At 47.4% G+C, this 22,335-nt stretch overlaps 1 protein-coding gene across 4 annotated transcripts in view; it reads right to left on the bottom strand.

The window, feature by feature from the left end:
- EBF4 (EBF family member 4) overlaps positions 1-22,335 on the bottom strand; it is an 81,209-nt gene that overhangs the window by 9,341 nt on the left and 49,533 nt on the right. For all 4 annotated transcript variants that reach the window (XR_007498882.1, XR_007498883.1, XM_049779206.1 and 1 more), the window contains one exon: positions 557-638. Coding sequence is in view for 2 of the 4 variants with exons in the window: in XM_049779206.1 (XP_049635163.1) it covers positions 557-638 (82 nt within the window). In the remaining 2 variants the exon portion in view is untranslated. The remainder of the gene's footprint in view (positions 1-556; positions 639-22,335) is intronic.

The following is a 22,335-nucleotide window of genomic DNA, read 5'->3' as shown; positions in this document are numbered from 1 at the left end:
GCCAGGAACAATTTCTGAGCCTGGAGCCAGGAATAATCCCTGAGCACTGCCGGGTGTGACCCAAAAACCACAAAAAAAAAAAAAAAAAAAAAAAGAAACTGCAAACAGAGGCTGCTGGTTTGCACAACCTCCCCAGGCTGCATCCCTGGATTCTTAGTGGGACTGAGAATGGATAAAAGGGGGACAGTATTAGCCTCGGGGGCCTGTCAGAGGGAGTCCCCCACCCCCTTCTCTGGAAGGATGCGCAGGTTGGGGATGTGCTAAGCTAAGGGCAGCTGCTCTCAGCTTCATGCTATGCAAATGAACTGGGTCGTTAATCATGTAAAAATGTCACAATTAGCATCTCCTTAAGTGGGCCTCTAATGAAGCCTCCCTTGGCAGCCAGCATAAGTTGAGATGGAGCTCCCCACCCCCAGCAGGCACAGGACTTGGAGCACCCCAGCAGGGCAAATCTCTGCCCCAGGGAGCCTTTCCCAGGGCACGGGGGTCCCAGCTTCCACCCCGCCCCACTAGTGGGGGAGCAGGCTTGCAGGGGGAACCCTCAGCCCAGACCCACCTGGAAGCGCCTCATGTCTCGGGGATTCCCTGCATTCTTTAGGCAATTCTGGTTGCATTTGAGGAAGAACTTGAGGAAGAACCTGAAACAGTGTGGTTGGAGGGCTCAGGAGGATCCTCAAAGAGGTGAAGATGCAGTTCCTCCTCCCTGCTGGGTGATCCCCTCCGTGTGCGCACTCGGGAAAACACCCCAGCTTGCACACACAGAGGGCACCACATAGACTAAGTAGATGTGTGTCACCCACTATTTCTGCACAAAGAACACCTGCCCCCTCCCAGGCAGACACATCACACAATGCTCATTTGTCTCCCCAAGTGTGTCTGTGTCAGTCACACAAAATATATTTGTCCTGGCTCATCTTTTACATGCACTGGAGTGCCTTGCTCATAACTTACATCCCTCAGTTCGCTGTACTTTATGTGTCTCATGTGCACCTGTTCACTCTACTCCATGGCTATTGGCTATGGTCTCTGGCCATCATACAGACAGCACCTCCAGAGCATACCCCCAGAGCATACCTGTCACTAACACAAGACAGATTCATCATCCAGTTTATCCCCAGTGCATACATGAGATATCTAGTTAGGTACACTGGGGAGCCCTTCTATTCTATGAGAACATAATCATTACCCCTGTGTGTACCCCACACACCCATGAAGTAGTGCCTTGTCAGAAGTACAGAGAATAAACATACACAAAGCTGCTTCCTCCAACTCTGCTACTTATACATACTGACCCCTGCCACTTACTTACAGGCCCTATTTGCCCTGTGTAGTCCAGCCTACAGGACATAGGCACAGAAAGAATGTGAAACACTGTGTCTGCACAGGAATGCATCCTATGTTGTGTATGATTACCACAAGTAAAGCCCTTGCTAAAACTGTAGTCATCATCATCCAAAGCAGACATCTGTGTTCTTCTTCATAGTAATTCCCCCCAAAATTGCAGGCCCTACTCATACATGCATTCATCTACATCACACATAAAAAACCTGTAGAACCTAGAACCTTGTGGTACCATCTGTGCATGCGAAAACAAACATGTGGCCACTCCACTTTCCTGATACTTTTTATTTTGCTACAGGAATGGGAAATATTCAGTGATGAGGTTGCCTGTTTGTTGGCCAAAGGAATACTTCCTGAAAGTGCTTGGACCACATACCTGGGATGCTGTGGTGCAAGAAGGGGATGATGGACTGGGGATTGAACCTAGGGCGAGGGCCTCTGTTCTCTCTCCCTGAAACCTCATCTACATTCTTGGACCTTCACTGGCTGCTTTTCTGGCCAACCTGGAACACTGGGTCTTCTAGTCTTTCCTGCTGGGATGGTGGGTTTGGGATGATGGGTTTGTGGCCCTTCACTCCCCATGCTCTAGGAGGTGACCTGGATGACCCTCTGACTTGGGTCTTCTTAGTAAATGCAGGAGATTGTCATTAATGTGCCTGATCCATAACTCACTGAGCATCCAGGCAGGGAGGAACACCTTTCCAAAGCTAAATTCTGCTGGGTACTCCTGGCATGTGACCCAGACCTTGGGACTCTCTCTCTCTCTCTCTTTTTTTTTTGTTATTGTTTTTTTTTTTTGGGTCACACCCGGCAGCACTCAGGGGTTACTCCTGGCTCTATGCTCAGAAATCACTCCTGGCAGGCTCAGGGGACCATATGGGTGCCGGGATTCAAACCGATGACCTTCTGCATGAAAGGCAAACACCCTACTTTCATGCTATTTCTCCGGCCCCATCTCTTATCTCACCTTATGGGGGCAGCTCCCTAACTTTACCACCCCGCTCACTTTTGAGCCCCTCATTAAGAACCGCTTTAATACATCAGAGTTGTTTCTGAAGTATAACAAACATTAAATTCACATTGAAAAATGTTTGTTTTTTTTTGAGGGGTGGGGGGAATGTTGGGCCACACCTGGCGGTACTCAGGACTTACTCTTGACTGTGGTCTAGAGTCACTCCTAGTAGGGTTCAAAGGATAGTATTCAGTGCCAGGGATTGAGGCGAGTTTGGTCCCACAGAAGGAAAGTACCCTACTGGCTGTTCTACCCCACTGGCACCTCTGGGAAGATTTAATAACAGTGTGGAAAGTCTAATCTCTGAAGGGAAAGTCTCTGAAAGGGGTTAGGGTGGTAGATAGTACCCCTGGAACAAGAGCTCAAGGGTAGCCCTCAAAGGAGCTGGACACGTGTCATCCAACTGGGGATGGCTAATGCTGACTCTGTCTAATGCCAACTCCTCAGTACCTGTTATATCTCCTCACACAATGGGTGCTCTCCTGAGAAACCCTATTATTTCTTTTCCATACAGTATGGTAGTGCATGAGACCCCAACAAAAGCTCCCCAGTATTCTGACACTCCATACATTTGACAGGATACCCCCACAGCACTGTGGGGTGCCCTAAATGCTCTCAAGGTTGCACCAAGGTACAAACACCCTTCTTGTCCCATATTATATGTCATAGACTCTGAGTTCCTATGGTGTCAATATCCCTATACCCACTGTCACCATCTCAAACACACTCCATTTTTGATGATAGATCATAGACACCCACTCACAGTACATCACCTGTACCTCATGGTCCAGAATGATTCCAAGTCATGTGCGCAGTACTTTAGAAGATGTCAGAAGGGCAACTACTGGGATAGAGAATAGCCCTGTCTGCAATGAATGGCTCACTCTTGGGTGTCAGGAATGATGTGGGGTGTCAATGATGATAATGTCCCCTATAGAACCACACACATGATTGTTACACTCAATCCCACTCCTGATCTTCAAGAGGAAGTGTGTTTGGGGGACAGGCAGGAACTCCCAGTTCAAGTCTAGGTCAAATTCTCTCTAAGTCCGGGATCCTTCCTCATTCTTGAACTTGCAGACACCTCTAGGACATACTTTAAATTTATTTTTAGTTGCTCAGGGATTACTTCTTGCTCTGTAATAAGGATCACTCCTGGCAGGCTTGGGGGACCATATGGAATGCCAAGGATCGAACCTGGGTCATCCGTGTGCAAACCAAACACCCTACCCGCTGTGCTATTGCTCCGGTCCCTTCCTAATTTATTTTTAATGAATAAATATAAATATTTTGATTTTAGGGACACACCTGTTGGTGCTCAAAGCTTACTGCTGGCTCAGGTGGTGCTGGGCATTAAACCCAGATCACCTATGTATTCTGCAGTTTCCTTACTATGCAGTTACTTTACTCTTTTTCTAGGGCAGCTTTTGTTTTTTTGACTTTTTTTTGGGGGGGGGCACATCTGGTGATGCTCAGGGTTTACTCCTGGCTATGTACTCAGAAATCGCTCCTGTTTTGGGGGACCATATGGGACTTCAGGGATCAAACCGAGGTCCATCCTGGATCAGACACGTGCAAGGCAAATGCCCTACCACTGCTCAGGCCCCATCAGATTTTACTTGTTTTGAGCCACACCCTGAGGCACTCAGAGCTTACCTCGGCACGGCACATAGGGATCCCACCTGGCAAGCTTGGGGAACCATATGGATGCCTGGTACCAAAATTGGGTTGTCTGTGTGCAAGGCAAGTGCCTCACCTGCCATGCTATTTCTCTGTTTGTTTTGGGGCCACAATCAGCTGTTCTCAGAGGCAATTCTGGGCTTAGTCTGTGCTCAGGAGTGATCCTCTATTGGAGACCTGTGAGATGCAAGGCAAGCACTTTCATTCTTGTGTTCTCTCTCTACCCCTTGGGACAGGCTTTGCTTCAGGCTATTGTTTCCTTCAGGTTTGGGACCTCCCGGTAGCACCTCTTTTGAGATGGACTCACACTGTGCCATTTGGTTTTCAGCCAGCTTGGCATGTCCTGTAGTCAACAGAGGGCTGACCTGGTTGGAGGTGCTGAGGGCCAATTCCTTTTCCCTTCTCCCTGAGCTTCGAGCTCACTTTTCCAAAGTGGATCTCAAGCATCCTGGCAGGAAGCCCAGAATGATGGTGAGAGTGAAATTTGCAGGGGTCACTGCATAATTTGTTGTTGTTGTTGTTGCTGTTGTTGTTGTTGCTGTTGTTGTCCCCAAAAGGGGAAAGAAGGCTAAATCTGTTTGGGAACCTCTGCTTTTAGCTCAGCCACATACTCTGATGCTCTCTATGGGACTATTGCTCCTTTCACCCACAGCCTGAGGGTGGTCCATGGGGCTGCTCCTAGTTGGCATCTACCCATGGAGAGGTGGTGTCAAGGCAAATACTCCAACCTGGAGATCATGCAGAAAGGTGACAATCCAGTGGCTGACATCGCCAAGGAGCTTTGGGGCCAGGCCACCTCCCTGGCAGCCACACCCAAGAGCCCAGAGCCTTCCACCATGTCTGCATAAGTGGCCAGCTCCACAGACTCATTTAACTCATTGCTGTTGCCAAATGCACTCATCAGCCCAGCTCACTAATCTTCAGTCATGAACCAAGTAGCTGCTTATGAGGCCATACAATACCCTCATAATTTTAATACTGGTTTCCCAGTAGGAGAACACCAATTAGTGTGAAATTATCATAGAAGACAAATAGTTCGATAAACAAAATCAACAATAACGCTCAACTGCAGTATATAGCTTTGTAGACCTTCAACAAAGACATAAGATCTCATTGACAAATGACCCCATATGACAATTTTCACGAATTTTCTTTTTTTTTTTTTTTTTTTTTTGGTTTTTTGGGCTACACCCTGTGACGCTCAGGGGTTACTCCTGGCTATGCGCTCAGAAGTTGCTCCTGGCTTCTTGGGGGACCATATGGGACGCCGGGGGATCGAACCGTGGTCCGTCCTAGGCTAGCGCAGGCAAGGCAGGCACCTTACCTCCAGCGCCACCGCCCGGCCCCACGAATTTTCTTTTAATGCAAGTTTTTTTTTTACCTTGAGGATTCCATTAGCATTTAGTTGTACCAAGCAATATTAAATAAGTTATTTGTACCTGCCAAGGGGCAGGCTTCTGGAGATTGAGAGACTGATGACCAGGTGAAGGGAATTGGTGTTGGAATATTAAATGCCAGAAGTAACTGTATTATGAACAACTCTGTAAATCACAGTGTCTAAAATGAAATTAAAAGAAAAAAAGAAAGACGTGACAGTTTTTCCACATTAGCCTGGAAGTGGGGCACCTGACAAGCAGCTTCAGCATATCCTGAGGATTTCCTAGAGGCAGCTTCTTAAGCTGCCTAGACTTGCTGAGTCAGAAGTCTTGGGGATGGGCCCCCATCATCTGGGTTTCCATAAGCTTTGCTGGCAATTCTCTGAAAATATTTTGCAACCTCTGCCTTTGAAACAGTCTCTTTTAATAGTAGACTTCTGGTCCCACACTGAGTGCTTCAACTGTCTCAACCGTGATGCTAAGTGTAAAATATACATCCAGTTCCAGAGACTTATTTTTACATGGAAAGGGGGGTTTGGCAGGGCCTGCAAGGCAAGCACCCTATCTACTGTACTATCATTCTGCCCCTCCAGAGATACTTAGAAGAAAGAATATTACTGGGCCAGAGAGAAAATACAGTGGGGAAGGCGCTTGCCCCTTGCATGATGCCAACCTAGGTTTGATCCCTGGTATTTGATTAGGTCCCCCAAGAACCACCAGGAATAATCTGAGTGCAGACCCAGGTGTCAGCACTGAGCACTGCTGAATCTGGCCTAAAATAAAAGCAAACAAAGAGAACATCTCATTAGTAACATTTAAAAACTCTAGTATGTTAAAATAATAGTAATTTTGGTATGCTGGATTGAATCATGAATATAGCCATAATTAATCTTACTGGTTTATTTTATTTATTTTATTATGATTTTGGGTCACATTCCACGGTGCTCAGAGCTCCTGGCTCTGCACTCAGGGATCACTCCTGGTCGGTTTGGGAGGACCATATAGAATACTGGGGATCAAACCAAGGTTGGCCACCTGCAAGACAAGTGTCCTACCTGCTGTACTATTTATTGCTCTAGTCCTTACTGGTTTAATTAAAATTTGTTTTGGGAGGGGACTCCAAACAGTGCTCAAGGACATCCAGGGACCACCACTGACAATACTCAGCCAACTCAATGCTAGGGTATGAGGACCTGGCTAGGGACCACCAAGACCATCAGGTGCTGATCAGGGCCTGACAAAAGTTACCCCCGGTGGTGCTTCCAAATCATTCAGTATCAGGGTCTGGATTTGAACTTCCTGATCTCTGCTATCTCTCCAGCCCCTCTTTTAAGTTTCGATGGTGTAGTTACTAGGAAATTAAATCTTACATATGCATAGGAGGTTTGGATCACACTGAAGTGCTCAGACCTTACTCCTGGCTTTATGCTGAGGGATCATTCCTATCAGTGCCCGTGGAACCATATGTGGTACTGGTTGAACTGGGGCCATTTATGTGCAAGGCAAGTGTTTTACCACTGTACTATCTCTCTGGTCCCTACTGATGTATTTTTAAAAAATCAATAACATTAGATATGTAGTTCGTATTATATTTATATCAGACATTATTTCTCTAGAATATTAAACTAACAAAGACTCCTACAAGCTATTCCATTATTTAGGGCAGGGAGGGGTTCTGGTCCACATGATCCTGGTCCACACAAATGCTTCTGTCAACTGCCTGCACCCATTTGCCTGGGTGGCTCCCCAAACAAGTTATAAATATCCAAGTGACCTTGAAGTTAAAAAAATAAGCCATTCATGCTTGGAGGGGTGAGTGGGTAGAGTAACAGACTCATTTACCTGACTCTGTAAAATCAGGTGTGAATTTTCAGAAAAGTGATACATAAACGAGCTTGGGAAGCTATAATGTTTTCTGTTAGGCAGAGAATCTAGCTTTTTTTTTGTTTTTTGTTTTTGTTTGTTTTTGAGCCACACCCGGTGTTGCTCAGGGGTTACTCCTGGCTGTCTGCTCAGAAATAGCTCCTGGCAGGCACGGGGGACCATATGGGACACCTGGATTCGAACCAACCACCTTTGGTCCTGGATCGGCTGCCTGCAAGGCAAATGCTGCTGTGCTGTGGGCTGAGAATCTAGCTTTTGTTTGTTTGTTTTTGGGTCACACCTTTATGTATTATCTCCAGCCCTGGGGTCAGTTTTACAATGCAAATACCTGCATTACAAGTATATTACAGGGGCCGGGCGGTGGCGCTGGAGGTAAGGTGCCTGCCTTGCCTGCGCTAGCCTAGGACGGACCGCGGTTCGATCCCCCGGCGTCCCATATGGTCCCCCAAGAAGCCAGGAGCAACTTCTGAGCGCATAGCCAGAAGTAACCCCTGAGCGTCACAGGGTGTGGCCCAAAAACCAAAAAAAAAAAAAACAAAAAAAAACAAAAAACAAAAAAAAAACAAGTATATTACAGGTCAGCCCCATTACTAGATGAGCACCTGTATTCCAGCAGCCTATTTTTTTTTTTGGGGGGGGGAGGTCACACCTGGCAGCGTTCAGGGGTTACTCCTGGCTCTGCACTCAGAAATTGCTCCTGGCAGGCACGGTAGACCATATGGGATGCCGGGATTCGAACCACCATTCGTCCTGTATCAGCTGCTTCCAAGGCAAACGCCCTATAGCCGGGCTATCTCTCCAGCCCAAGAATCTAGCTTTTTTGTTGTTGTTGATGTTTGTTTGAATTTTGGGCTACACCCGGTGATGCTCAGGGGCTACTCCTGGCCATACGCTCAGAAATCGCTTCTGGCGTGGGGGATCATATGGGACACTGGAGGATTGAACCGCAGTCTGTCCTAGGCTAATGCAGGCAAGGCAGATAGATGCCTTACCCCTTGTGCTACCGCTCTGGCCCCAAGAATCTAGCTTTAATATTTACCATGTTAGGGGCCCAGAGCTATAGTACAGTAGGTAGGGTATTCACCTGTATATGGCTGGCCAGGGTTTGATCTCTGGCATTCCATATGATCCCCTGAGTCCCACTAGGACTAATTCCTGAAAGCAAAATCATAAGTAAGGCCTGAGCTTGCTGGGTATAGCCCTAAAACCAAACCAAGCTGCATTTTATTATACTATGATTATCAACAAACTCTTTGCCTTATCTGGTGATCTCCCTCATGTCATTTCTTCTCCCTTCTTCCCTGGGATGGGTGCACATGAGTGAGGACAAGGTCCTGAGCCTGGGCTGCCTCACAAGAGTCTAAGGCAGGAGTGGGTTATTTTGTGCTTGTCCCTTTCTGGAGGGGCTAGAGGCTGCTAGTCACCAGGAAAGGACTTTCTCACTAGCCAGGATGTACCAGGAGGGAGGTGCGCTTGGGGATTCTTTCTGAACAGTTCCCTTACCCTCATGGGGCTGGAAGGGGGACTTGGGACTGAGCTTCTCCACAATCTGGGGAAGTAAGGTAAAGCTAACCCTGACATTCTTACAGAGGTGAGCAAGTATTTTGTTTATGATTTTGTTTTTGGGCTACACCTGGCAGTGCTGAGGGGTTACTTCTGGCTCTGCACTCAGGAATCATTCCTGATGGGCTCAGGAGATCATATGGGATGCTGGGGATCAAATCCTGGTCGGCCATAGACAAGGCAAATGGTCTACCCACCATGCTATTGCTTTGGCCCCAGGGACATTTTTTTTTTTTTTTTTTTTGGTTTTTGGCCCACACCCGTTAGACGCTCAGGGGTTACTCCTGGCTATCTGCTCAGAAATTGCCCCTGGCTTGGCGGGACCATATGGGACGCCGGGGGATCGAACTGCAGTCCGTTCCTTGGCTAGTGCTTGCAAGGCACCTTACCTCTAGCGCCACCTTCCAGGCCCACAGGGACATTTTTTAATGTCCCATTGGACAGGACCTGTCCCTGTCCCAGAAGGCTCTCTGGGGGCATAGTCTTTACCTCTGAAAATTGCATAAAGTGGGGTAAGAGAAAGATGAATCCCCAGGATCTGTACCAAGAATGAGGACTATACCAAAAATACAAGCATGAGTTAGAAATGTAGAATGAGGCAAGGCAGATTTGAAAAGTAATTTGGGGGTGGGTCGGTGGGTGGTGAGAGCACAGTGATTAGAGCACTTGCCTTAAATGCAGATGAATAGGTTTCTATCCCCAGCATCCTATATGGTTCCTCTGAACACTGCCAGGAGTGATTCCTGAGTGCAGAGCCAGGAGTAATCTCTTGAGTATCACTGGGTGTGCCCCCTACCAAAATGTTACAGGGACTAGAGACATAAAATAGGGTGATGGAGGAGCCAGAGAGATAGGTAAGGTGTTTGCCTTGCAAGCAACTGATCCAGGATGGACAGTGGTTCAAATCCCAGAATCCCATATGGTCCCCTATGTCTGCCAGTAGAGATTTCTGAGCACAGAGCCAGGAGTAACCCCTGAGCGCCACTGGTTGTGACCCCCCCCCCAAAATAGGGTGCTGGAATACAGGTGCTCACCTAGTAATGGGGCTGGCATGCAATACACTTGTTTTTTTTTGTTTGTTTGTTTTTTCAGGCCACACCCATTTGATGCTCAGGGGTTACTCCTGGCTAAACACTCAGAAATTGCCCCTGGCTTAGGGGGACCATATGGGACGCCAGGGGATCAAACCGCGGTTGTTGCGATCTTTCCTTGGCTAGCGCTTGCAAGGCAGGCACCTTACCTCTAGTGCCACCTCACCAGCCTGTGTAATACACTTGTAATGTAGGTATTTACATTGTAAAACTGACCCTGGGGGCTGGAGATAATACATAAAAGATACTATAATAGAGGTGCTCACCTTGTAACCTCTGAGCACAAAATTGGGTGAAAATCCTGAGAACCACTGGATGTCCTCCCCTCCCCTCACGATCAGGTTCATAAAAAAGTATTTAAGTGCTGAAAACTCTGCTGAGCTTTATTATTATTTTTAAAAGATACTTGCTTTGGGCCTGGAGAAATAGCACAGCGGCGTTTGCCTTGCAAGCAGCCGATCCAGGACCAAAGGTGGTTGGTTCGAATCCCGGTGTCCCATATGGTCCCCCGTGCCTGCCAGGAGCTATTTCTGAGCAGACAGACAGGAGTAACCCTGAGCAACACTGGGTGTGGCCCAAAAACCAAAAAAAAAAAAAAAAAAAGATACTTGCTTTAGGGAGCCGGAGAGATAGCATGAAGGTAAGATGTTTCCCTTGCATGCAGAAGGATGGTGGTTCTAATCCCAGCATCGCATATGGTCCCCCGAGCCTGCCAGGAGTGATTTCTGAGCATAGAACCAGGAGTGATCCCTGAGTGCTGCCGGGTGTGCACAAATGCACAAAACCAAAAATAAATAAATAAATAAATAAATAAATAAATAAATAAATAAATACTTGTTCTATCACTTCTGCTTTTCAAACTAAGGAGAAGAAAGAATAAGCTGCAACATCAAGATTAAGTTGAGAAAGGAACTTGGAATTTTAAGAACAACTGAGTCATGGAGTCATGGAGTGTCTGAATCTAACCCTATTCCGCCTGAGGCTGGCATGGGCCTTGCTTTAAGTTGCTTCAAGTCCTCCCTTCTTTAAAGCTACTCTGAGGGTCAGGCTTTGTGGGTGTCTGACCAGCGAGTTCTCAGGGTTTCCTCAAGGTGGCAATCTTGTCAGGCTCACCAAGGACACATGCAGCTACCCTTTGGGAACTTTGGTGGTTGTGACTGCTGCTCTCCTGGGCAAATTTCAGGATCAGAGATCGTTTGCAGGCCAGAACATTTGGCTTATATGCAGGGGGCCCAGTTCATTCCCCAGCATGGCACAGCCCTCTAATCACAGCATGGAACAGCACCCAAGCATCAAGTGACAGTAGCCCCTGAGCACTTCTGGATGTGGCCCCCAAATCAAATGAATATAAAGAAAATTGCTATGAATGTATCAACTATTCATCATTTGAAGGTCAGAGAAATAGTGCAGGGGGCCACAGGCGGCCAAGCATGCAACTCAGTTAGATTCCCGACACTATGTGGTCCTCAGCATACTTAGAGCAACACAGAACATGGAGGAGAAACTAAGCAAGACAAAACACTCTCCTTCACAAAAAATTGAGACGGAAATGTGATACAGTAGTAGAACACTTGCCGTGCATGTGTGAAACCATTATGAGAGGGGGTGGACACAAAAACACACAAAATCTACTTTTCTTTTGTTTTTGTTTCTTTTTTTGAGTCACACCTGGCTTTGCTCGGGGGTTACTCCTGGCTCTGCACTCAGAAATCACCCCTGGCAGGTATGGGGGACCATATGGGAGGCCGGGATTAGAACCACTGTCCTTCTGCATGCAAGGCAAGCACCCTACCTCCATGCTATCTCTTCGGCCCCAAAATCTACTTTTCAACATTCTCCACACTCAAAGAATAATAAAAGGTCAGAAGAATAGGTTGGAAAATAGTTTCCGGGTTTAGTTCAGCAATTTAGAATCCCTGGCAGTGATATGATCCCTTGAGCATCAGAAGGGGTCACTCCTGAAAACTGATCCAAGCACCCCTGAGCACGGCCCACTGTGATCTAACACCATCACTTCCCCACCAAAATCAGATGAGGCTCTGTAACAGTATCATCCAGCTAATACAGCGCTTAAAGCATGGTAGTTACCATCACAATTCTGATGCTTAGAATTTAAATGATAAGCCCCCAACTTATTTGACCAACTATCTCCCTGAAATACAATTACTCATGGCTCCTTTAAAAATCTTCCTTCTTTAGGCCAATACACAGAAAACACCCCAATACCACTTGAACTACCAATTTCCAGCACCTCTGGGGATATATATTTTGGGAAACCCTAGTTAGGCCTAAAAGGTGGGGGCTGTTTATCCGAATCCCAATTTTGCACATCCACACTTAAGACTGGCTTTCTAATTGTGCCTGGAAATGCATTCACTCCTCCCCAAGAACACCACTGCAGATGAAATGCAGAGATGCCTTCCTCATCAAAGGAATGTTTTTAACCAAGACACAGGGGCCCACTTAAGGGCACACTGTAGCCCAAGGTGTACTCAACAGAGACTCAGGGTACAGTGATAGTACAGTGGGAAGACATATGCCTTGCACACATCTAACCTGGGTTCAACCCAGTATCCCATATGGTCCCTAGAGTACTTCGGCTCAGTGCATCATCAACCTGTCCTGCTCCCCTCACTCCTGTTTTCCTGAAATGCTGCCTCCCGCCTCCCATAAGCCACTCTCACCAGCACCCGCATCCTGTCCTGAGCTTTGCTTCTAGGAATTGCCTCCTCAGAAACCAGAATGTCTCATCAGTTGTTTCTCCTCTCAATATTCCCCTGGAGATACTTCCTAAGGGCTGATGTAAGGTTTCCACTTACAACAGCTGTTGGTAATGGAAAGAGCTGGACAGGGACCCAAAGTTATGATTCAAGATGGGACTATCAGGAGTAAGGAAGTCACAATCGCTGTCCAACAGGACTTTTCCCCCAATTATATTCATACCTTGAGTGTGGCCGGGAGACTGACTGAATTTCATTTTTTTTTTTTAATGACTCTCTGTTCCTTAAATGAATGAACTAAGCCAGACAGTGACATGTGGTGTGCTGTTGCCATCAAGGGCAGAGGAGGACCAGAGCGATAGCATAGCAGTAAGGCATTTGCCTTGCACACAACTAACACAGGATGGATGCCAGTTCGAATCCCAGCATCCCATATGGTCCCCCAAGCCTGCTAGGGGCGATTTCTGAGCACAGAGCCAGGAGTAACCCCTGAGAGCTGCCAGGTGTGACCCAAAAACAAAAACAAGCAAAAAGGGGCAGAGGAAGACTTAGAAAGGGCAAATGGATGCATGGGTTGGGGCAACGGCATACATAGTCTCCTGCGAGGACCTCATGAAAGAAAGAAAACTTGGAGTCAACGGGAGAATAAACCTACACAGTAGGTGCTTAGTTCAAGTTGACAAGTTCAAGTTCAGTTCTGGGATGAAGAGAAGCAGGAGGAAACACTCTGCTATTTTCACCCTCAAGAGCTTGCTGTGAAGCTCATGAGCTTCAGAAGAAACTGAGTATCCTCTGGGATAAGGTCTGTGCTCTTCATTGCTTTCATGAGGGGCTGTCCTGGCTCCAGGACAGAGGCAGATCCAAATGGCCAGGCCACTTACCCCGCAATCATCAGTACACCCCTCTACCCCACCTTCTATGGGTCAGTCAGAGGAAGATGAAGATGAAGCTAAGAGAAATCAGAGGGCCCTGAGCAAAGAAAGAAGGGTCTGCCCAGCGGGACACTTGTTGAGTGTGACCTATAGTAGTGTGACCCTTACTCCATCTGGACAAGGAACCTGTTTTATGGTCACATGGGCTCATAGGTATTTGGGATCTGAAAGACAAGTGGCATTTTCTTAAGAAAAAGAAGATAGGGTCATCCATGTAAAGGGCGTGCCAACTCTGCTAATACATGGCACACTCCTGGAAGGTGGGCCTGGTAAGACCAAGTGGGCAGCTGCCACCCCGCACCTGGGAAAATGATCCTAATTTAGGTCAGCTCTGGGCCTGTGGTAGGTAAAGAAGAGCCATTTTGGCTGCGCCACACTGGAAGAGGCATTAACCTCCAAGAAGAAACACACACCAAAGTGGAGGCGGGTGGGTCAGTCCAGGTACATTTGGGGGTGGTTCTGATGGATATGGTTCTTACCATTTCCTGGTCCTGTGGTAACAGTGAAGCCCAATGTCCCTGGGGGCCAGTCTCACCTGCCAGGCCTGGCCTTGGCCTCTCCCCACAGTCCCTCCCCAGGGCAGAGGTGGCTGCAGTGCAGATGGGCTGGGGACTATAAATAGCAGGGGCGCATACATTAGCATGCCAATGCACCCGCACCCCATCCTCTATGCTAATGGCCCACCATGCGCCTGAACACCTTCTGTTCCCCTGCATGCATTTGCATGCACAATTAGCATAATCTTGTATAATTAATGAACAGCGTCAATTTTAGCTCCTAAGTAATTTGATTAACATGTTGATAGGGCACTTACTAGGCTCTTCAAACCTCAGGGCTGGGCATGGGGCCTGAGGAGAGGGGGAAGAGTGCAGAGATGGCTAAGGGCCCCCCAGCTGCCCATGCAGAGTGGTGGTGACTCTGCTACCCCCAAATGGGCCTGAGAGGAGGGAGGTGGGGGATCAGGGGCTGCTAATGGGCGGCATCAGCTCCCCAGTGGCCTGGCAGGGACAGAGGGGCGCCAGGCAGTCTGTCACCTGAGCATAAAGCTATTGATGGCCTTGAGGACAGTCACTCACACACACACACACACACACACACACACACACACACACACACACACACACAGCCTATTCTCTATGTGGGGGGGATCTTCTTTGAATGCAGGTAGAGGGTTTCTAGGGATGAAGAGGAAGAAGAAGGATTTAGAAATAGGGAGAGTAGTTGCCACAAAACGGCTTGTGGGAAGCCACAGAGAAGAAAGGTAGATGTGTGTGTAATTTGGGATTCAAAATGGGGAACAGTGCCCTGCATGACAGTACAGTAGGTTGCATGTAGCCAGCCCAGGTTCGAGCCCCGACATCCCATATGGTCCCGAAGCACTATCAAGAGTGATTCCTGAGCATAGAACCAGAAATAACCTCTAGGCATTGCTGGCTGTGGCCCAAAAAATCAAACTAGAACAATCTAAGGAGAAAGACAGGAACTCAGGCTCAGGCTAAAGGAACAGTTCCCAGACCCATACCCTCTCTAGCTCCCCTCTGGCCAAAGGGTTAGAAGTTCTTCCCTGGCTCTGAACTTCCTGTTGTGGACTTGACTCACTATTCTGACTATCACAATGGTCACTGGGCTGAGAGCCGGACAGGACAAAAAATGACCTGGGGCAGGCATAGGCCAGGCATTGGGTACCCAATTTTTGTTTTGTTTTGGGGTCACACAGAGTTGTGCTCAGGACTTGCTCCTGATTCTGTGCTCAGGGATCACTCTTAGGAGTGTTGGGGGACCAACTATATGGTGGTGACAGGAACTGAACCTGGGGCTAGCCATTTGCAAAATAAGTGCCTTAATCCTGTGTTATCTCTCGGGCCCTGTGTAACAAGATCATAGTCAACTTCACAACATTCCCACTAGCTGGGGTTAAGCTGCAGGACCATTGCTGTGGCTCAAGTGGCTGTTGTCCTGGGTTCGAGCCCTAGTTCATGACTCTCTCTTCTGCATCACTGGGTGTGATGAGTTCTGCATCACTGGTACTTGCAGGTTTTGTTGGCCCCTGAGTACCACAGATGTGGCCCTCATTTAACAACAATAACAAAAGACATCCGGGGGCTTGAGTAAAAGTCGAACAGGCAGAACATTTGCCTTATACTTGGCTGAGTAATTCCTACATGTAGAATGAGGGCATTGCCAAGTGTGGCCCCACCCCCACAAAAGAAGACAATTCTTTTTTTTTTTTGGTTTTTGGGCCACACCCAGTGACGCTCAGGGGTTACTCCTGGCTATGCACTCAGAAGTCGCTCCTGGCTTGGGGGACCATATGGGACGCCGGGGGATCGAACCGCGGTCCGTCCTAGGCTAGCGCAGGCAAGGCAGGCACCTTACCTCTAGCGCCACCGCCCGGCCCATGAAGACAATTCTTTTTACAAACTAAAGCACGGAAGGGGAGGGAAGAGACTTGCTATGGGGTCTGGCCAGTCTTTCCAGGTGGTCTGAGTCTCTCACCCTTTGTGGACTTTCTTCCTTCCTTTTTTCTTTTGTTTTTGTTTGTTTGTTTTGTTTTTGGGTCACACCTGGCAGCGCTCAGAGGTTACTAATGGCTCTACACTCAGAAATCACTCCTGGCAGGCTCAGGGGACCATATAGGATGCTGGAATTCAAACCACCTTCCTTCCACTAGCAAGGCAAACACCCTACCTCCATGCTATCTCTTTGGCCCCTCCTTCCTTCCTTTTTGCTTTTTGGGTCACACCCTGTGATGCTCAGGGGTTACTTCTGGCTCTGTGCTTGAAAATCGCTCTGGCTTGGAGAACCATATGGGATGCTGGGGGATTGAACTGCGGTCCGTCCTAGGTCAGCAAGGCAAATGCCCTACCGCTGCGCCACCGTTCGGCCCCTATGGAGTTATTTTTTATTCAAGAGGTGAACATTCATCTACTGGCTCACTGCTTACCTCTCCTGTGATCCCTCCCCTCTGGCTTCCTCCTCTTCTTCCTCCTGTATCTACAGATATAAGCCCTCGTGGCCCTTCACACTCCAAGCTCACCTTCACTTACCCAGAAACTTCCCTTAAATCCTCAAATAAGAGGAGGCTTGGAGACCCTCATCCATATGATTCATATTTTATCCTACAGGAACCCCAAGGCCTGGGGGGGACCTTTCCAGAACCCCCTCTGTGATTCCCTCCTCTCAAATATTCTGGATGTGAACAGGCTCCCAGGAAAGGAAGTGAAACTCACAGAGAAAAACCTCACTCTGGCCCAGCACTGAGAAGCCTTTGCTTGCAACAGCATTGGGGGAGTCCAGATACTGGTTGGATGGGGCAGGGAGAGGAAGAGAAGCTGCTATGAGTCTGCGGGGTCAGCTAGAGCAGTGCTTGCTGGATGTGGGGGGGGCTGTTTCTCTTTTATTGTTTTTTTGTGGGGGCTTAGGGTCACAGTTAGTAGTGCTCATGGCTTACTCCTGGTTCTGTGCTCAGGAATCACTCCTTTTTTTGTTTTGTTTTTTGGGTCACACCCGGCAGCGCTCAGGGGTTACTCCTGGCTCTGTGCTCAGAAATCACTCCTGGCAGGCTCGGGGGACCATATGGGATGCCGGGATTCGAACCACCATCCTTCTGTATGCAGGGCAAACGCCTTACTTCCATGCTATTTCTCCGGCCAGGAATCACTCATGATGGGGCTCAAGGGCTCATATGGGGTGCTGGGGATCAAACCTGGGTGGGTTGTGTGCAAGGCAATTACCGTACCTGCTGTGCTTTTGCTCCAGATTAGGGTGTGTTGTAGTGGGGGGACTGGTTCTTTTGTAGCTCCCACTAACTCTTTCCCACCAAACTGCTTGTCACCAAACTGCTGTTTGGGCCTCATGAGGAATTAGGGGCCTAAATTTTCTCCCATCAGGTTGACCAGAGCTTTCCTTTGCCAGGTGGTTCAGATATGATCTGTTCCAAGAGTGTTGCTCATAAGAATTTCTGAATACCAGACTGGCCACAGCTCACTGTGGAGTGTTCCTAAGAAATGGGGATTCCTCACCCCACCCTGTCCTGCTCCTGTGCAGATGTCAGCTCAGCCAACCCATTCTTTATCTCTCACTTTTATTGTGGGTGCCAGAGGTCAAAAGTAGGGCCTCCTTCCTGAAAATCCTGTATTCTATCGCTGAGCTTCATTCCTGATCCCTCAAGGAGATACTAAGTCTGAGAAGTGGGATGTCCAGGGGCTGGAGAGAGAATACAGCAGGAAGGGCATTTGCCTTGCACATGGCTGACCCAGGTTCGACCTCAGCATCCCATATGGTTCCTGAAACACCACCAGGAGTAATTCACGAGTACAGAGTCAGGAGTAACCAACCCCCAAACAAAAACAAACAAATCGAATGTCTAATACCTACATGTAATTATTTGAACTAATTACTATAAAATAAAATCTAAAAATTCTATTTATCAGTCACAGTAGCTACACGTCATGTGCCTAACAGTGTGTGTTGCTATTGGCTACTGCTCTGGTGAGTGTGGCCCCTTCTCATTTACAGGAGTCTATTAGAGAGTTTGTCCTCTAGCCATACATAGTTCTGTTATGTATGGGTTTAAACAATTATGCTTTGTCTCCTCAGCTACTCTCTGTCTCTGATTTTTGGGCCACACCTGCTGGTACTCAGGGATTACTCCTGGCTCTGTGGTCATTAATGACTCCTGGTAGAATTGGAGCTCAGAAGACCATATGGGATTCCAGGGGTTGAATCTGGGTCTACTGTGTGCAAGGCAAATTCCCTACCCACTGTGCTATTCTCTGGCCTTTCAGCTACTCTTTTTTGCTTGTTTTGGGCTACACTAGCAATGGTGTGCTTAGGGAAAATATGAGATGCTGGCAATCAAACTCAGGTTGGCTGTGTGCAAGGAAGTGTCCTATCCACTGTGTTATTGCTTGAGCCCTCTCATCAGCTATTCTTTTTGTTTTGTTTTGGGTCACACCCAGCAGTGCTCAGGGGTTCCTCCTGGCTCTATGCTCAGAAATAGCTCCTGGCAGGCTTGGGAGACCATATGGGATGCCGGGATTCAAACCACCAACCTTCTGCATCAACGGCAAACACTTTACCACTGTGCTATCTCTCTGGCCCCTCATCAGCTATTCTTAAATTCTCAAAGGTTGGGAATTACGGTTCAACTTGTCTCTTTTGTCTTGGGCATCCATTCTAGCTTTGGTCCCACCACTGGTACTCATGGATTCATGATAGAATTCAGAGTCAAATTATTGTGAGAAACAGAGATATAGTACAGCAGACAGGACACTTGCCTTGTATGTGAGCAATCCCAGTTGAATCTTCTGCATTATCCTCTGCAACCCCCAGAGAACTGTGCACCACCACTGAATACAGAGCCACAGTCTGGGTTTCACCCACAAAAATTTAAAAAAAAGGATGTTATAATGAATGTTGGACCAATACTCCCAAATCTCTTTTAACAGTGTAATGTAAAATCCCACACCCATGTGAAAAACAATAATTAGTAGGGAAGAATTTTGAGGATTGCAAAGACCTCTTAAGAGTTATTTTACTCTACGAGGGGCTAAAGAGATAGGACAGTGGTAGGGCTTTTGCCTTAGATGCTAAAGGATGGTGGTTCGAATCCCGGCATCCCATATGGTCCCCGAGCCTGCTGGGAGCGATTTCTGAGCATAAAGCCAGAAGTAACCCCTGAGCACTGCCGGGTGTGACCCAAAAAAAAAAAAAGAAAAAAAAGAGTCACTTTACCTAAGAACTGAAGTGATAGCACAGCGGTAGGGCGTATGCTTTGCATGCGACTATCCGAGATGGACCTGGGTTCAATATCCGACATCTCATATGGTTCCCAGAACCTGCCAAGAGCAACTTCTGAGTGCAGAGCCAAAAGTAACCAGAGCAGTGCTGCGTGTACTCTCCCTCCCCCACCAAAAAAGTCATTCTTCCCTAAAGCAACAGAGTCACAACAAAATTAGCATAATCAATTTTTTCAGGGGCTGGGGAAGTAGTGCAAAGGGCTGGAGCATATGCTTTACTTTGTATGTGTGAGGCTTGGATTTTCTTCCTGACACTGAGAACCACTGTGAGAAACCAAAGGGCACAACTAGGTACTTGATCAGGATGTTTGCAGGAAAACTGCCAGTGGTTACAGTGATCAATGCTTTTCTGGAGATAGCAATACTTGTTGGGGCAAATAAAAGTTTTCTCAAGATGGAGAAAGTGTGGGTTGGAGAGATAGCATGGAGGTAGTGCATTTGCCTTGCATGCAGAAGATAGGTAGTTCAAATCCCAGCATTCCATATGGTTCCCTGAGCCTGCCAGGAGCGATTTCTGAGCATAGAGCCAGGAGTAACTCGAGTACTGCCGGGTGTGACCCCCCAAAAAAAACAAAAACAAAAACAAAAGATGGAGAAAGTGGGAATGAGATGCTCTCCGGACTCTCAAAAGTGCTTATATGTCCCAGAGAGGAGGCAGTCCTGGGGGAAGGTAGGACATAGCACAGACCTCTAGAAGAACTGACAGTTTCTCAACTCCCAGGGGAATCCTGAGATCCTGCACAGGCAGGAAATGAAAGAATAATGAGCACTAGGAAATATAACTAGGTAATAAACAAAAACCACACTAGAAATTGATTAGAAATCAATTTCTGACTATTTTGTTCTACTGGAATTTATTTATTCTGGTTTGGGGACATGCCTGGCTGTACTCAGGGGCTGCTTTTGCTCAGTATTTGGGGATCTCTCTTGGTAGAGCTTTGGGGGACTATGCAGTGCCAGGGATTGAATCTGGGCCTTCTGTATGCAAAGCATGTGCTCAGCCTGTTGGGCTCTCTCTCTAAACTGGCCCATGTACTAAACTTTCAAAGACCATTATGCATGTGTGCAGGCAGGATATTGCCAGAACTCTCTGCAGTTTCCACACATTTTTATTATGAACTTGAAAGTGTTCTTACAAATACAATCTATTAAAGAAAACTGCATAAAGCAATAATTTAAAATCTGTGTTGATAGACTTATAATGTGTGAAGATCTGATGTGATTGACAAAGATAGAACAAAAGCAAAGAGAGGAAAGAGAGAGTGCTTACATAGATGCGTTGCTTTTGTATATCATTAAAATTAAGTTGATATTCATCTGAATTAGATTGTTTTCAAAGAAGATATTGTCATTGTAATTCCCAGGGAAACCACTTAGAAAATTACAGTAAAACAATAACAACAGTGCAATGAAAATAAGAAACTAAGGAAGGAAAACAGTACAAAGGATGGGAGTACATGTAGGATGAGCTCCAGGTTTGATTCCTGGAACCACACAGTCTCCTGAGCACCACAGGGAGTAGTCCCTGAGCACCATCAAGCATGATCCTTTCCCTTTACAATAAAATGTACACTGGGAGAAAGGACAACAATGGAGGAAAAACTGGTACATAGATATGAAGCATAGAAAACACATAGCGGGCCCGGAGAGATAGCACAGCGGCATTTGCCTTGCAAGCAGCCGATCCAGGACCAAAGGTGGTTGGTTCGAATCCCGGTGTCCCATATGGTCCCCCGTGCCTGCCAGGAGCTATTTCTGAGCAGACACCAGGAATAACCCCTGAGCACCGCCGGGTATGGCCCAAAATCCAAAAAAAAAAAAAAAAAAAAAAAAAGAGTGATCCCTGAGGAAGAGTCAGAAGTAAGCCCAGAGAAAACTGAGTGTGGCCCCCAAACCAAAACCAAACAGCAACAATATTCAGGGAGGCTGGGGGCTACTCCCCACTGCCAATAGTCCGGAACAGTTAAATGTTTGGGGTGATGATGTTACATACCTCAGTCCATACTGGGATACTCAGGAAGACTTTGCAGCACTCAGGGGCCTCAAGGGTCACACCTAGTGGTGTTCAAGGGTTGTTTGAGAGACCATTCAGTGCTGAATCCTTGCATATGTAATGCATGATGTACCCCTCATCCCTGAGTTATCTCACAGGTTCCCAAAGATGCCAACACCACCAGCCAGCCTGGTAGGAAACAGTCAAGACAGGATTGACGGGAAGAATATTCCACATTCCTGCCACTGGGGGCGCCCGAGGTTTCTGTGGCAACCAGTATGGCTACCAGTTAAGGGGAGTTTGGGTTCAGGAGCTGACAACTTATTGATCCTGTGACTTTGGATTGCACACAACTGGACTCTTAGGGGTGAAAGGGCAATTGAGAAGCTCACTGGGTACAAAGGTATCACAACCTCTGGCCTCCTCCTAAGAGAAGCTTCCCTAAGAGCCTGGGGTTGGGATCTATTTCTACACTACTTCCAGCAATGGAAGTTGGCACTTAACCACCCAAATTGAAAGTAGGTTGGTTGTAAGGGAGGCATTTTCTTTGTCCTGACAGTAGCTACTGACTTTAAAAGTCACCACCATCCTGGTTCTGGTCTGACCATCATCTGAACCCTAGTAGCTCCCAGCTAGTTCTTTTCTGGGTACCCCTCTACAAGACTAGGCAGCAGAATTTACAGATTAGGATAAGACCACATACAGGGGGGCCGGGAAGATGGCACTAGAGGTAAGGTGTCTGCCTTGCAAGCGCTGGCTAGCGTAGGACGGACCGCGGTTCGATCCCCCGGTGTCCCATATGGTCCCCCCAAGCCGGGGGCGATTTCTGAGTGCATAGCCAGGAGTAACCCCTGAGGGTCAAATGGGTGTGGCCCAAAAAACAAAAAAACAAACAAACAAAAAAAAAACCCAAAAAAACCCACATAAAGGGCAAAGAATCTC

This window comes from Suncus etruscus, chromosome 9 (genome assembly GCF_024139225.1).
Source record: "Suncus etruscus isolate mSunEtr1 chromosome 9, mSunEtr1.pri.cur, whole genome shotgun sequence".
Lineage (NCBI taxonomy): Eukaryota > Metazoa > Chordata > Mammalia > Eulipotyphla > Soricidae > Suncus > Suncus etruscus.
The sequence above is the reverse complement of the archived record's forward strand: the minus strand, read 5'-3'. Positions and strand labels throughout refer to the sequence as shown.